This window comes from Hemitrygon akajei, chromosome 11, assembly GCF_048418815.1.
Source record: "Hemitrygon akajei chromosome 11, sHemAka1.3, whole genome shotgun sequence".
NCBI lineage: Eukaryota > Metazoa > Chordata > Chondrichthyes > Myliobatiformes > Dasyatidae > Hemitrygon > Hemitrygon akajei.
Genome location: NC_133134.1, coordinates 168,590,948 through 168,607,067, shown reverse-complemented (window position 1 = coordinate 168,607,067; position 16,120 = coordinate 168,590,948). Strand labels below are relative to the sequence as shown.

Genomic DNA, 16,120 nt, shown 5'->3' with positions numbered 1-16,120 from the left:
GGCTCCAGCCAGCGAATCTAGCCGGTGTATTTTAGTGAGCTTTCGAACACTGGTTTCTGCCGCCATCGTGTGTGAAAGGTTTGCGCGGGTTTCAACTTAGCAAATTGCTTTAAAGATCGGGCGAGCGTCACTCAGTCGTGCCAGAGACCAATGCTTCCCAACCTACACCCCTCCGCCCGCCTTAAAACCACTTCGACCAGAGTCTGGCCACTCCAGACGCGATTTGAACTCGCCCTTGGGACAAAGATTTCGGGCGCTGCGTAAATGCGTGTATGTGAGGTGTCGCCAGAGGGGACAGTTGGCGCGGAGCATTAAAAGGTTGGACGAGCCCTCGCCTCTCGCTCTGCCCCCTGCCCCGTCAGTAAGACGTAAGACGGGCTGTCCTCTGCCGCTGGGAGCCCGGGGTCTAGTTGGATCTCGTCCACACATCGCTGGAGCCGGCAGCCGTAAGGACGAGTGGACCAAGTGGGTACTAAAGAGTATGGGCACGTTCTCGGTACTGCCGCTGCTTTTCCTGGCCCACCTGATCGCCTGCGCCGGAGTCCAGGTAAGTGAGCACCGCTTGGAGCCCGGGGAGGGAGACTGGGAACCTAGGGAGGGGGCGGTAGGAAAGTGGTGGAGTATTGAGGTGGTCCCGTGGGCGAGGGGAGCGGAGAAGGTCCCACACTGTCCCCTACAAACGCCGTCCACTCCTCCCCTTCCCCCACCACACACACCAACCCTTGTAAAGAAGCACCCGCTACCCGCGGAGGAGCGAGGCCGTTCGACCCACCGCGCCAATGCTAGCGGAGGAAGAATCCCATTGACCAACCGATGGAATTAGGTAGTGGGATCCTCTTTTGAATGAAGAGGCGGTGACTTTGGGGTTAATACACAACACACACACACAACGCGATGCAGGAACCCGGCGGGTCAAGCAGCAACTGTAGAGAAAATTCCCCCACCGCCATAGACCTGCCTGCCCCGATGAGTTCCTCCTGCGGTTTGTGTGTGCAGAATCGCCTGCGAGTCCAAAGACTTTGGGATGGCATTGTGGAGGGGCCCAGAGGCAGAGAATTGGAGGGTGTGAAAGGTGGGTGAATCAGAGGTGCCCGAGTGACAGGACAGGGGGTTACCCCCACCGCCCCCCGGGTTCCGCACCTCACTCGTTTTTGAGGGAGGATTTTCGGCCGAAGTTGGAATCTCCTTATCCCGCTCTGTCTGGGCCGGGATCCAGTCCGTTTCCTCCAGCGACAATGCCATCCTTGTTCGCCGGGATCCACAACCCCTCCGTGGCGGAAGGAATGTAAATCGCTCCGCACCAACGCCGAGGAGAAGGCGACAGGAGGGAACTGACCCGGGACAATTGCCTCGACCCCGGCTCCCTACACACAATCGGTGAGACAGGTCCCGGACCAGACCGCACCAACATTCCCTGATGGAGTTCATTGAGCGTGTGTTCTCTTCCATCAGGGCGGCTCAATCGCGGCGAGTTCTCGATTTCAGTCCCCCCGGGAATGGGGGGGGGGGGGGGGGGGAATACCGGGCGTTAAATCCGGGCTTTGTCACGGGCGAGAAAGGGAGATTAGTACAGGCAGTGGCCGGGGCCGGAGGTCGGCTGAGCCCGGGACAGGGCTGGAGACGATCTCTCGATCCAACTTCCAGAATAAATTCCCAACCCGGATCGAATTATTTATTAGCCAACAAAATCTTTTTTTTTAATCGTCTTTAACATTGAACAGTTGACCATCCGATTCCCTCCCTTCACCTTCTCCCGGGACCGGGGTCAACAGGACTCCCCCCTCAGAGACCTCAGTCCCCACCCGAACGGACCCCAAGAATCATTTCCGGACTCCTCTCCTCTCACTACCCTGGTCACCAGTTCGGGGAGCTGATGGGAGATGTGGGGGAAGAAATAGTCGGGTTCCCCTCCATTGGGGGGGGGGGGGAACTCCCACCCAGGGGTTTATCCGAAGTTTGGATTATAGACCGGGAACCGTGGGATCTTCCTACACATTTTCGACGGGTCTTTCTCGTGCTAATCATCTTTCCGCCCCTTCTCAGGCGCAGATTGTTGAAGACCCTGAAGTTCCTCTCGGCCCCCTTGGACCTCCGGGACCCCCGGGCCACGATGGTGTTGACGTGAGTAGCCCAAGTTTGAGGGAAGATTTGGAGACCGGGGCAGGAATGATGAATAATTGTCTCCCTGAATCAATACATAGATTGAATTTAATTTAAATTTAAAACAAAATTCAAAATTAAATCGACCTCCGGTAATCCTACCAGAAGATATAGAAAATTGACGTTCCATTTCGAGTGCTAAGTGAGTGAGTGACCCACCGGGGGTTGGTGTAACTTTTCCTTGAGTTGGTTTAGAGTTGGAACTTTGGGCAGTTGTATCGGATGGTCGAGAGGAGGCGCTGCACACTCGCCAGAGGCCCCTCCTTCGTCAATGACATCACGCGGGGAGGAGGTGGGAATTGGGATCTTCCTTGACCCAGTTATCAAAGATAGAGAGTAATCTATAGCTTCTTCACTTCTGCCTTCAGCTTTCTAACGGTCCAGAAATCCTTGATATTCCTTTTTTGCTCCATTTATATATGTACATAATATATGACAAATTTTACGACTTTGCACTGTACTACTGCTAAAAAACAACAAAATTCCTGTCATATCTAATGGTTGTCAGTAATAAAAACTCTGATTCTGTTAGTGAACTTCTTGAAATAGATGCAGCAGTCGTACCCCAGTTGAGAGGGGATGGAGGGCTGTGGTCCTGATGTAACAGTCATACCCCAGTTGAGGGGGGATGGAGGGATTTGGAACTAATGTAACAGTCATACCCCAGTTGAGGGGGGATGGAGGGATTTGGAACTGATGTAACAGTCATACCCCAGTTGAGAGGGGATGGAGGTCTGTGGAACTGATGTAACAGTCATACCCCAGTTGAGGGGGGATGGAGGGATTTGGAACTGATGTAACAGTCATACCCCAGTTGAGAGGGGATGGAGGTCTGTGGAACTGATGTAACAGTCATACCCCAGTTGAGGGGGGATGGAGGGCTGTGGTCCTGATGTAACAGTCATACCCCAGTTGAGGGGAGATGGAGGGCTGTGGTCCTGATGTAACAGTCATACCCCAGTTGAGGGGGGATGGAGGGCTGTGGTCCTGATGTAACAGTCATACCCCAGTTGAGGGGGGATGGAGGGCTGTGGTCCTGATGTAACAGTCATACCCCAGTTGAGGGGAGATGGAGGGCTGTGGTCCTGATGTAACAGTCATACCCCAGTTGAGGGGGGATGGAGGGCTGTGGTCCTGATGTAACAGTCATACCCCAGTTGAGGGGGGATGGAGGACTGTGGAACTGATGTAACAGTCATACCCCAGTTGAGGGGGGATGGATGTCTGTGGTCCTGATGTAACAGTCATACCCTAGTTGAGGGGAGATGGAGGGCTGTGGTCCTGATGCAACAGTCATACCCCAGTTGAGGGCGGATGGAGGGCTGTGGAACTGATCTAACAGTCATACCCCAGTTGAGGGGGGATGGAGGGCTGTGGAACTGATGTAACAGTCATACCCCAGTTGAGGGGTATGGAGGGCTGTGGTCCTGATGTGACAGTCATACCCCAGTTGAGGGGGGATGGAGGTCTGTGGAACTGATGTAACAGTCATACCCCAGTTGAGGGAGGATGGAGGGCTGTGGTCCTGATGTAACAGTCATACCCCAGTTGAGGGGGGATGGAGGGCTGTGGTCCTGATGTGACAGTCATACCCCAGTTGAGGGGGGATGGAGGGCTGTGGAACTCATGTAACAGTCATACCCTAGTTGAGGGGAGATGGAGGGCTGTGGTCCTGATGCAACAGTCATACCCCAGTTGAGGGCGGATGGAGGGCTGTGGTCCTGATGTAACAGTCATACCCCAGTTGAGGGGGGATGGAGGGCTGTGGTCCTGATGTAACAGTCATACCCCAGTTGAGGGGGGATGGAGGGCTGTGGTCCTGATGTAACAGTCTTACCCCAGTTGAGGGGGGATGGAGGGCTGTGGTCCTGATGTTACAGTCATACCCCATTTGAGGGGGGATGGAGGGCTGTGGAACTGATGTAACAGTCATACCCCAGTTGAAGGGGGATGGAGGGCTGTGGTCCTGATGTAACAGTCATACCCCAGTTGAGCGGGGATGGAGGGCTGTGGTCCTGATGTAACAGTCATACCCCAGTTGAGGGGGGATGGAGGGCTGTGGTCCTGATGTAACAGTCATACCCCAGTTGAGCGGGGATGGAGGGCTGTGGTCCTGATGTAACAGTCATACCCCAGTTGAGGGGGGATGGAGGGCTGTGGTCCTGATGTTACAGTCATACCCCATTTGTGGGGGGATGGAGGGCTGTGGTCCTGATGTAACAGTCATACCCCAGTTGAGGGGGGATGGAGGGCTGTGGTCCTGATGTAACAGTCATACCCCAGTTGAGGGGGGATGGAGGGCTGTGGTCCTGATGTAACAGTCATACCCCAGTTGAGGGGGGATGGAGGGCTGTGGTCCTGATGTAACAGTCATACCCCAGTTGAGCGGGGATGGAGGGCTGTGGTCCTGATGTAACAGTCATACCCCAGTTGAGGGGGGATGGAGGGCTGTGGTCCTGATGTTACAGTCATACCCCATTTGTGGGGGGATGGAGGGCTGTGGAACTGATGTAACAGTCATACCCCAGTTGAGGGGGGATGGAGGGCTGTGGTCCTGATGTTACAGTCATACCCCATTTGAGGGGGGATGGAGGGCTGTGGAACTGATGTAACAGTCATACCCCAGTTGAGGGAGGATGGAGGGCTGTGGTCCTGATGTTACAGTCATACCCCATTTGAGGGGGGATGGAGGGCTGTGGAACTGATGTAACAGTCATACCCCAGTTGAAGGGGATGGAGGGCTGTGGTCCTGATGTAACAGTCATACCGCAGTTGAGGGGAGATGGAGGTTTGTGGTCCTGATGTAACAGTCATACCCCATTTGAGGGGGGATGGAGGGCTGTGGAACTGATGTAACAGTCATACCCCAGTTGAGGGGAGATGGAGGTCTGTGGTCCTGATGTAACAGTCATACCCCAGTTGAAGGGGATGGAGGGCTGTGGTCCTGATGTAACAGTCATACCCCAGTTGAGGGGGGGATGGAGGGCTGTGGTCCTGATGTAACAGTCATACCCCAGTAGAGGGGGGACGGAGGGCTGTGGAACTGATGTAACAGTCATACCCCAGTTGAGGGGGGATGGAGGGCTGTGGTCCTGATGTAACAGTCATACCCCAGTTGAGGGGAGATGGAGGGCTGTGGTCCTGATTTAACAGTCATACCCCAGTTGAGGGGGGATGGAGGGCTGTGGAATTGATGTAACTGTCATACCCCAGTTGAGGGGGGATGGAGGGCTGTGGTCCTGATGTAACAGTCATACCCCATTTGAGGGGGGATGGAGGGCTGTGGAACTGATGTAACAGTCATACCGCAGTTGAGGGGAGATGGAGGTCTGTGGTCCTGATGTAACAGTCATACCCCAGTTGAGGGGGGATGGAGGTCTGTGGTCCTGATGTAACAGTCATACCCCAGTTGAAGGGGATGGAGGGCTGTGGTCCTGATGTAACAGTCATACCCCAGTTGAGGGGGAGATGGAGGGCTGTGGTCCTGATGTAACAGTCATACCCCAGTTGAGGGGGGACGGAGGGCTGTGGAACTGATGTAACAGTCATACCCCAGTTGAGGGGGGATGGAGGGCTGTGGTCCTGATGTAACAGTCATACCCCAGTTGAGGGGAGATGGAGGGCTGTGGTCCTGATGTAACAGTCATACCCCAGTTGAGGGGGGATGGAGGTCTGTGCTCCTGATGTAACTGTCATACCCCAGTTGAGGGGGGATGGAGGGCTGTGGTCCTGATGTAACAGTCATACCCCAGTTGAGGGGGGATGGAGGGCTGTGGAACTGATGTTACAGTCATACCCCAGTTGAGAGGGGGATGGAGGGCTGTGTTCCTGATGTTGCACTCATACGCCAGTTGAGGGGTATGGAGTTCTGTGGAACTGATGTAACAGTCGTACCCCAGTTGAGCGGGGATGGAGGTATGTGGAACTGATGTAACAGTCTTACCCCAGTTGAGGTGTAGGTGGGCTGTGGAACTGATGTTACGGTCATACCCCAGTTGAGTGGGGGATGGAGGTCTGTGGTCCTGATATAACAGTCATACCCCAGTTGTGGGGGGATGGAGGGCTGTGGTCCTGATGTTACAGTCATACCCCAGTTGAGGGGGATGGAGGGCTGTGGAACTCATGTAACAGTCATACCCCAGTTGAGGGGGGGATGGAGGTCTGTGGTCCTGATATAACAGTCATACCCCAGTTGCGGGGGGATGGAGGGCTGTGGTCCTGATGTTACAGTCATACCCCAGTTGAGGGGGAATGCAGGGCTGTGGAACTGATGTTACAGTCATACCCCAGTTGAGTGGGGATGGAGGACTGTGGAACTGATGTAACAGTCGTACCCCAGTTGAGGGGGAATGGGCGCTGTGGAACTGATGTAACAGTCATACCCCAGTTGAGGGGGGATGGAGGTCTCTGGAACTGCTGTAACAGTCATACCCCAGTTGAGGGGGGATGGAGGGCTGTGGAACTGATGTTACAGTCATACTCCAGTTGAGTGGGGTTGGACGGCTGTGGAACTGATGTTACAGTCGTACCCCATTTGAGGGGGGATGGAGGGATTTGGAACTGATGTTACAGTCATACCCCAGTTGAGGGGGGATGCAGGGTTGTGGTCCTGATGTAACAGTCATACCCCATTTGAGGGCGGATCTAGGGCTGTGGAACTGATGTAACAGTCATACCCCAGTTGAGGGGGGATGGAGGTCTGTGGTCCTGATGTTACAGTCATACCCCAGTTGAGGGGGGATGGAGGGCTGTGGAACTGATGTTACAGTCATACCCCAGTTGAGGGGGGATGGAGGGCTGTGGAACTGATGTAACAGTCGTACCCCAGTTGAGGGGGGATGGAGGGCTGTGGAACTGATGTTAGAGTCATACCCCAGTTGAGGGGGGATGGAGGGCTGTGGTCCTGATGTAACAGTCATACCCCAGTTGAGGGGGGATGTAGGGCTGTGGTCCTGATGTAACAGTCATACCCCAGTTGAGGGGGGATGGAGGGATGTGGTCCTGATGTAACAGTCATACCCCAGTTGAGGGGAGATGGAGGGCTGTGGTCCTGATGTAACAGTCATACCCCAGTTGAGGGCGGATGGAGGGCTGTGGAACTGATCTAACAGTCATACCCCATTTGAGGGGGGTTGGAGGTCTGTGGTCCTGATGTAACAGTCATACCCCAGTTGAGAGGGGATGGAGGTCTGTGGTCCAGATGTAACAGTCATACCCCAGTTGAGAGGGGATGGATGGCTGTGGAACTGATGTAACAGTCGTAACCCAGTTGAGGGGGGATGGAGGGCTGTGGTCCTGATGTAACAGTCATACCCCAGTTGAGGGTTATGGACGCTGTGGAACTGATGTAACAGTCATACCCCAATTGAGGGTTATGGACGCTGTGGAACTGATGTTACAGTCATATGCCAGTTGAGGGGGATGGAGGTCTCTGGAACTGATGTAACAGTCATACCCCAGTTGTGAGGGGAATGGAGGGCTGTGGTCCTCATGTAACAGTCGTACCCCGGTTGAGGGGGGATGGAGGTCTGTGGTCCTGATGTAACAGTCATACCCCAGTTGAGGGGGGATGGAGGGCTGTGGAACTGATGTTAGAGTCATACCAGTCATACCCCAGTTGAGGGGGGATGGAGGGCTGTGGAACTGATGTTACAGTCATACCCCAGTTGAGGGGGGATGGAGGGCTGTGGAACTGATGTTAGAGTCATACCAGTCATACCCCAGTTGAGGGGGGATGGAGGGCTGTGGAACTGATGTTACAGTCATACCCCAGTTGAGGGGGGATGGAGGTCTGTGGTCCTGATGTAACAGTCTTACCCCAGTTGAGGGGGGATGGAGGGCTGTGGAACTGATGTTACAGTCATACCCCAGTTGAGGGGGGATGGAGGTCTGTGGTCCTGATGTAACAGTCATACCCCAGTTGAGGGGGGATGGAGGGCTGTGGTCCTATTGTAACAGTCATACCCCAGTTGAGGGGTATGGACGCTGTGTAACTGATGTAACAGTCATACCCCAGTTGAGGGGGGATGGAGGGCTGTGGTCCTGATGTAACAGTCATACCCCAGTTGAGGGGAGTTGGAGGGCTGTGGTCCTGATGTAACAGTCATACCCCAGTTGAGGGCAGATGGAGGAATGTGGAACTGATCTAACAGTCATACTCCAGATGAGGGGGAATGGAGGGCTGTGGAACTGATGTAACAGTCATACCCCAGTTGAAGGGGGATGGAGGGCTGTGGTCCTGATGTAACAGTCATACCGCAGTTGAGGGGTATGGAGGTCTGTGGAATTGATGTAACAGTCGTACCCTAGTTGAGAGGGGATGGAGGTCTGTGGTCCGGAAGTATCAGTCATACCCCAGTTGAGGGGGGATGGAGGGCAGTGGAACTGATGTAACAGTCATACCCCAGTTGAGGGGGGATGGAGGGCTGTGGTCCTGATGTAACAGTCATAACCCAGTTGAGGGGTATGGAGGTCTGTGGAACTGATGTAACAGTCGTACCCCAGTTGAGGGGGGATGGAGGTATGTGGAACTGATGTAACAGTCTTACCCCAGTTGAGGGGTATGGAGGTCTGTGGAATTCATCTAACAGTCGTACCCCAGTTGAGAGGGGATGGAGGTCTGTGGTCCTGTTGTAACTGTCATACCCCAGTTGAGGGGTACGGAGGTCTGTGGAACTGATGTAACAGTCATACCCCAGTTGAGGGCGGATGGAGGGCTGTGGAACTGATATTACAGTCATACCCCAGTTGAGAGGGGGATGGAGGGCTGTGTTCCTGATGTAGCAGTCATACGACAGTTGAGGGGGGATAGAGGGCTGTGGTCATGATGTAACAGTCATACCCCAGTGAAGGGGGGATGGAGGGCTGTGGTCCTGATGTAACAGTCATACCCCAGTTGAGGGGGGAAGGAGGGCTGTGGAACTGATCTTACAGTCATACCCCAGTTGAGGGGGGATGGAGGGCTGTGGTCCTGATGTTACAGTCATACCCCAGTTGAGGGGGGATGGAGGGCTGTGGAACAGATGTAACAGTCATAACTCATTTGAGGGGGGGATGGAGGTCTATGGAACTGATGTAACAGTCATACCCCAGTTGAGGGGGGATGGAGGGCTGTGGAACTGATGTAACAGTCATATCCCAGTTGAGGGGGGATGGAGGGCTGTGGTCCTGATGTAACAGCCATACCCCAGTTGAGGGGGGATGGAGGTCTGTGGTCCTGATGTAACAGTCATACCCCAGTTGAGGGGAGATGGTGGGCTGTGGTCCTGATGTAACATTCATACCCCAGTTGAGGGGGGATGGAGGTCTGTGGTCCTGATGTAACATTCATACCCCAGTTGAGGGGGGATGGAGGGCTGTGGTCCTGATGTAACATTCATACCCCGGTTGAGGTGTAGGAGGGCTGTGGAACTGATGTTACTGTCATTCCCCAGTTGAGGGAGGGATGGAGGGCTGTGGTCCTGATGTTACAGTCATACCCCAGTTGAGGGGGGATGGAGGGCTGTTGTCCTGATGTAACAGTCATAACCCAGTTGAGGGGGGATGGAGGTCTGTGGTCCTGATGTAACATTCATACCCCAGTTGAGGTGTAGGTGGGCTGTGGAACTGATGTTACGGTCATACCCCAGTTGTTGGGGGATGAAGGGCTGTGGTCCTGATGTTACAGTCATACCCCAATTGAGGGGGGATGGAGGGCTGTGGAACTGATGTAACAGTCATACCCCAGTTGAGGGGGGGATGGAGGTCTGTGGTCCTGATTTAACAGTCATACCCCAGTTGTGGGGGGATGGAGGGCTGTGGTCCTGATGTTACAGTCATACCCCAGTTGAGGGGGAATGGAGGGCTGTGGAACTGATGTTACAGTCATACCCCAGTTGAGTGGGGATGGAGGGCTGTGGAACTGATGTAACAGTCGTACCCCAGTTGAGGGGGAATGGGCGCTGTGGAACTGATGTAACAGTCATACCCCGGTTGAGGGGGGATGGAGGTCTCTGGAGCTGATGTAACAGTCATACCCCAGTTGAGGGGGGATGGAGGGCTGTTGAACTGATGTTACAGTCTTACCCCAGTTGAGGGGGGATGGAGGTCTGTGGAACTGATGTTACAGTCATACCCCAGTTGAGAGGGGGATGGTGGGCTGTGTTCCTGATGTAACAGTCATACCCCAGTGAAGGGGGTATGGAGGGCTGTGGTCCTGATGTAACAGTCATACCCCAGTTGAGGGGGGAAGGAGGGCTGTGGAACTGATCTTATAGTCATACCCCAGTTGAGGGGGGATGCAGGGCTGTGGTCCTGATGTTACAGTCATACCCCATTTGAGGGGGGATGGAGGGCTGTGGAACTGATGTAACAGTCATACCGCAGTTGAGGGGGGTTGGAGGTCTGTGGTCCTGATGTAACAGTCATACCCCAGTTGAGAGGGGATGGAGGTCTGTGGTCCAGATGTAACAGTCATACCCCAGTTGAGAGGGGATGGATGGCTGTGGAACTGATGTAACAGTCGTAACCCAGTTGAGGGGGGATGGAGGGCTGTGGTCCTGATGTAACAGTCATACCCCAGTTGAGGGTTATGGACGCTGTGGAACTGATGTAACAGTCATACCCCAATTGAGGGTTATGGACGCTGTGGAACTGATGTTACAGTCATATGCCAGTTGAGGGGGATGGAGGTCTCTGGAACTGATGTAACAGTCATACCCCAGTTGTGAGGGGAATGGAGGGCTGTGGTCCTCATGTAACAGTCGTACCCCGGTTGAGGGGGGATGGAGGTCTGTGGTCCTGATGTAACAGTCATACCCCAGTTGAGGGGGGATGGAGGGCTGTGGAACTGATGTTAGAGTCATACCAGTCATACCCCAGTTGAGGGGGGATGGAGGGCTGTGGAACTGATGTTACAGTCATACCCCAGTTGAGGGGGGATGGAGGGCTGTGGAACTGATGTTAGAGTCATACCAGTCATACCCCAGTTGAGGGGGGATGGAGGGCTGTGGAACTGATGTTACAGTCATACCCCAGTTGAGGGGGGATGGAGGTCTGTGGTCCTGATGTAACAGTCTTACCCCAGTTGAGGGGGGATGGAGGGCTGTGGAACTGATGTTACAGTCATACCCCAGTTGAGGGGGGATGGAGGTCTGTGGTCCTGATGTAACAGTCATACCCCAGTTGAGGGGGGATGGAGGGCTGTGGTCCTATTGTAACAGTCATACCCCAGTTGAGGGGTATGGACGCTGTGTAACTGATGTAACAGTCATACCCCAGTTGAGGGGGGATGGAGGGCTGTGGTCCTGATGTAACAGTCATACCCCAGTTGAGGGGAGTTGGAGGGCTGTGGTCCTGATGTAACAGTCATACCCCAGTTGAGGGCAGATGGAGGAATGTGGAACTGATCTAACAGTCATACTCCAGATGAGGGGGAATGGAGGGCTGTGGAACTGATGTAACAGTCATACCCCAGTTGAAGGGGGATGGAGGGCTGTGGTCCTGATGTAACAGTCATACCGCAGTTGAGGGGTATGGAGGTCTGTGGAATTGATGTAACAGTCGTACCCTAGTTGAGAGGGGATGGAGGTCTGTGGTCCGGAAGTATCAGTCATACCCCAGTTGAGGGGGGATGGAGGGCAGTGGAACTGATGTAACAGTCATACCCCAGTTGAGGGGGGATGGAGGGCTGTGGTCCTGATGTAACAGTCATAACCCAGTTGAGGGGTATGGAGGTCTGTGGAACTGATGTAACAGTCGTACCCCAGTTGAGGGGGGATGGAGGTATGTGGAACTGATGTAACAGTCTTACCCCAGTTGAGGGGTATGGAGGTCTGTGGAATTCATCTAACAGTCGTACCCCAGTTGAGAGGGGATGGAGGTCTGTGGTCCTGTTGTAACTGTCATACCCCAGTTGAGGGGTACGGAGGTCTGTGGAACTGATGTAACAGTCATACCCCAGTTGAGGGCGGATGGAGGGCTGTGGAACTGATGTTACAGTCATACCCCAGTTGAGAGGGGGATGGAGGGCTGTGTTCCTGATGTAGCAGTCATACGACAGTTGAGGGGGGATAGAGGGCTGTGGTCATGATGTAACAGTCATACCCCAGTGAAGGGGGGATGGAGGGCTGTGGTCCTGATGTAACAGTCATACCCCAGTTGAGGGGGGAAGGAGGGCTGTGGAACTGATCTTACAGTCATACCCCAGTTGAGGGGGGATGGAGGGCTGTGGTCCTGATGTTACAGTCATACCCCAGTTGAGGGGGGATGGAGGGCTGTGGAACAGATGTAACAGTCATAACTCATTTGAGGGGGGGATGGAGGTCTATGGAACTGATGTAACAGTCATACCCCAGTTGAGGGGGGATGGAGGGCTGTGGAACTGATGTAACAGTCATATCCCAGTTGAGGGGGGATGGAGGGCTGTGGTCCTGATGTAACAGCCATACCCCAGTTGAGGGGGGATGGAGGTCTGTGGTCCTGATGTAACATTCATACCCCAGTTGAGGGGGGATGGAGGGCTGTGGTCCTGATGTAACATTCATACCCCAGTTGAGGGGGGTTGGAGGTCTGTGGTCCTGATGTAACAGTCATACCCCAGTTGAGAGGGGATGGAGGTCTGTGGTCCAGATGTAACAGTCATACCCCAGTTGAGAGGGGATGGATGGCTGTGGAACTGATGTAACAGTCGTAACCCAGTTGAGGGGGGATGGAGGGCTGTGGTCCTGATGTAACAGTCATACCCCAGTTGAGGGTTATGGACGCTGTGGAACTGATGTAACAGTCATACCCCAATTGAGGGTTATGGACGCTGTGGAACTGATGTTACAGTCATATGCCAGTTGAGGGGGATGGAGGTCTCTGGAACTGATGTAACAGTCATACCCCAGTTGTGAGGGGAATGGAGGGCTGTGGTCCTCATGTAACAGTCGTACCCCGGTTGAGGGGGGATGGAGGTCTGTGGTCCTGATGTAACAGTCATACCCCAGTTGAGGGGGGATGGAGGGCTGTGGAACTGATGTTAGAGTCATACCAGTCATACCCCAGTTGAGGGGGGATGGAGGGCTGTGGAACTGATGTTACAGTCATACCCCAGTTGAGGGGGGATGGAGGGCTGTGGAACTGATGTTAGAGTCATACCAGTCATACCCCAGTTGAGGGGGGATGGAGGGCTGTGGAACTGATGTTACAGTCATACCCCAGTTGAGGGGGGATGGAGGTCTGTGGTCCTGATGTAACAGTCTTACCCCAGTTGAGGGGGGATGGAGGGCTGTGGAACTGATGTTACAGTCATACCCCAGTTGAGGGGGGATGGAGGTCTGTGGTCCTGATGTAACAGTCATACCCCAGTTGAGGGGGGATGGAGGGCTGTGGTCCTATTGTAACAGTCATACCCCAGTTGAGGGGTATGGACGCTGTGTAACTGATGTAACAGTCATACCCCAGTTGAGGGGGGATGGAGGGCTGTGGTCCTGATGTAACAGTCATACCCCAGTTGAGGGGAGTTGGAGGGCTGTGGTCCTGATGTAACAGTCATACCCCAGTTGAGGGCAGATGGAGGAATGTGGAACTGATCTAACAGTCATACTCCAGATGAGGGGGAATGGAGGGCTGTGGAACTGATGTAACAGTCATACCCCAGTTGAAGGGGGATGGAGGGCTGTGGTCCTGATGTAACAGTCATACCGCAGTTGAGGGGTATGGAGGTCTGTGGAATTGATGTAACAGTCGTACCCTAGTTGAGAGGGGATGGAGGTCTGTGGTCCGGAAGTATCAGTCATACCCCAGTTGAGGGGGGATGGAGGGCAGTGGAACTGATGTAACAGTCATACCCCAGTTGAGGGGGGATGGAGGGCTGTGGTCCTGATGTAACAGTCATAACCCAGTTGAGGGGTATGGAGGTCTGTGGAACTGATGTAACAGTCGTACCCCAGTTGAGGGGGGATGGAGGTATGTGGAACTGATGTAACAGTCTTACCCCAGTTGAGGGGTATGGAGGTCTGTGGAATTCATCTAACAGTCGTACCCCAGTTGAGAGGGGATGGAGGTCTGTGGTCCTGTTGTAACTGTCATACCCCAGTTGAGGGGTACGGAGGTCTGTGGAACTGATGTAACAGTCATACCCCAGTTGAGGGCGGATGGAGGGCTGTGGAACTGATGTTACAGTCATACCCCAGTTGAGAGGGGGATGGAGGGCTGTGTTCCTGATGTAGCAGTCATACGACAGTTGAGGGGGGATAGAGGGCTGTGGTCATGATGTAACAGTCATACCCCAGTGAAGGGGGGATGGAGGGCTGTGGTCCTGATGTAACAGTCATACCCCAGTTGAGGGGGGAAGGAGGGCTGTGGAACTGATCTTACAGTCATACCCCAGTTGAGGGGGGATGGAGGGCTGTGGTCCTGATGTTACAGTCATACCCCAGTTGAGGGGGGATGGAGGGCTGTGGAACAGATGTAACAGTCATAACTCATTTGAGGGGGGGATGGAGGTCTATGGAACTGATGTAACAGTCATACCCCAGTTGAGGGGGGATGGAGGGCTGTGGAACTGATGTAACAGTCATATCCCAGTTGAGGGGGGATGGAGGGCTGTGGTCCTGATGTAACAGCCATACCCCAGTTGAGGGGGGATGGAGGTCTGTGGTCCTGATGTAACATTCATACCCCAGTTGAGGGGGGATGGAGGGCTGTGGTCCTGATGTAACATTCATACCCCAGTTGAGGGGGGATGGAGGGCTGTGGTCCTGATGTAACATTCATACCCCGGTTGAGGTGTAGGAGGGCTGTGGAACTGATGTTACTGTCATTCCCCAGTTGAGGGAGGGATGGAGGGCTGTGGTCCTGATGTTACAGTCATACCCCAGTTGAGGGGGGATGGAGGGCTGTTGTCCTGATGTAACAGTCATACCCCAGTTGAGGGGGGATGGAGGTCTGTGGTCCTGATGTAACATTCATACCCCAGTTGAGGTGTAGGTGGGCTGTGGAACTGATGTTACGGTCATACCCCAGTTGTTGGGGGATGAAGGGCTGTGGTCCTGATGTTACAGTCATACCCCAATTGAGGGGGGATGGAGGGCTGTGGAACTGATGTAACAGTCATACCCCAGTTGAGGGGGGGATGGAGGTCTGTGGTCCTGATTTAACAGTCATACCCCAGTTGTGGGGGGATGGAGGGCTGTGGTCCTGATGTTACAGTCATACCCCAGTTGAGGGGGAATGGAGGGCTGTGGAACTGATGTTACAGTCATACCCCAGTTGAGTGGGGATGGAGGGCTGTGGAACTGATGTAACAGTCGTACCCCAGTTGAGGGGGAATGGGCGCTGTGGAACTGATGTAACAGTCATACCCCGGTTGAGGGGGGATGGAGGTCTCTGGAGCTGATGTAACAGTCATACCCCAGTTGAGGGGGGATGGAGGGCTGTTGAACTGATGTTACAGTCTTACCCCAGTTGAGGGGGGATGGAGGTCTGTGGAACTGATGTTACAGTCATACCCCAGTTGAGAGGGGGATGGTGGGCTGTGTTCCTGATGTAACAGTCATACCCCAGTGAAGGGGGTATGGAGGGCTGTGGTCCTGATGTAACAGTCATACCCCAGTTGAGGGGGGAAGGAGGGCTGTGGAACTGATCTTATAGTCATACCCCAGTTGAGGGGGGATGCAGGGCTGTGGTCCTGATGTTACAGTCATACCCCATTTGAGGGGGGATGGAGGGCTGTGGAACTGATGTAACAGTCATACCGCAGTTGAGGGGGGATGGAGGGCTGTGGTCCTGATGTAACAGTCATACCCCAGTTGAGGTGTAGGAGGGCTGTGGAACTGATGTTACGGTCATACCCCAGTTGAGGCGGAGATGGAGGTCTGTGGTCCTGCTATAACAGTCATAACCCAGTTGTGGGGGGATGGAGGGCTGTGGTCCTGATGTTACAGTCATACCCCAGTTGAGAGGGGATGGAGGGCTGTGGAACTGATGTAACAGTCAT

The 16,120-nt window shown here is 54.2% G+C and overlaps 1 protein-coding gene across 1 annotated transcript in view; it reads left to right on the top strand.

Annotated features, from left to right (window-relative positions):
- The window catches only part of col9a3 (collagen, type IX, alpha 3), a 232,919-nt gene that overhangs the window by 199 nt on the left and 216,600 nt on the right, over positions 1-16,120 (top strand). The window contains exons 2-3 of the mRNA XM_073062368.1: positions 101-547; positions 2,044-2,121. Coding sequence (XP_072918469.1) covers positions 101-547; positions 2,044-2,121 — 525 coding nt within the window. The remainder of the gene's footprint in view (positions 1-100; positions 548-2,043; positions 2,122-16,120) is intronic.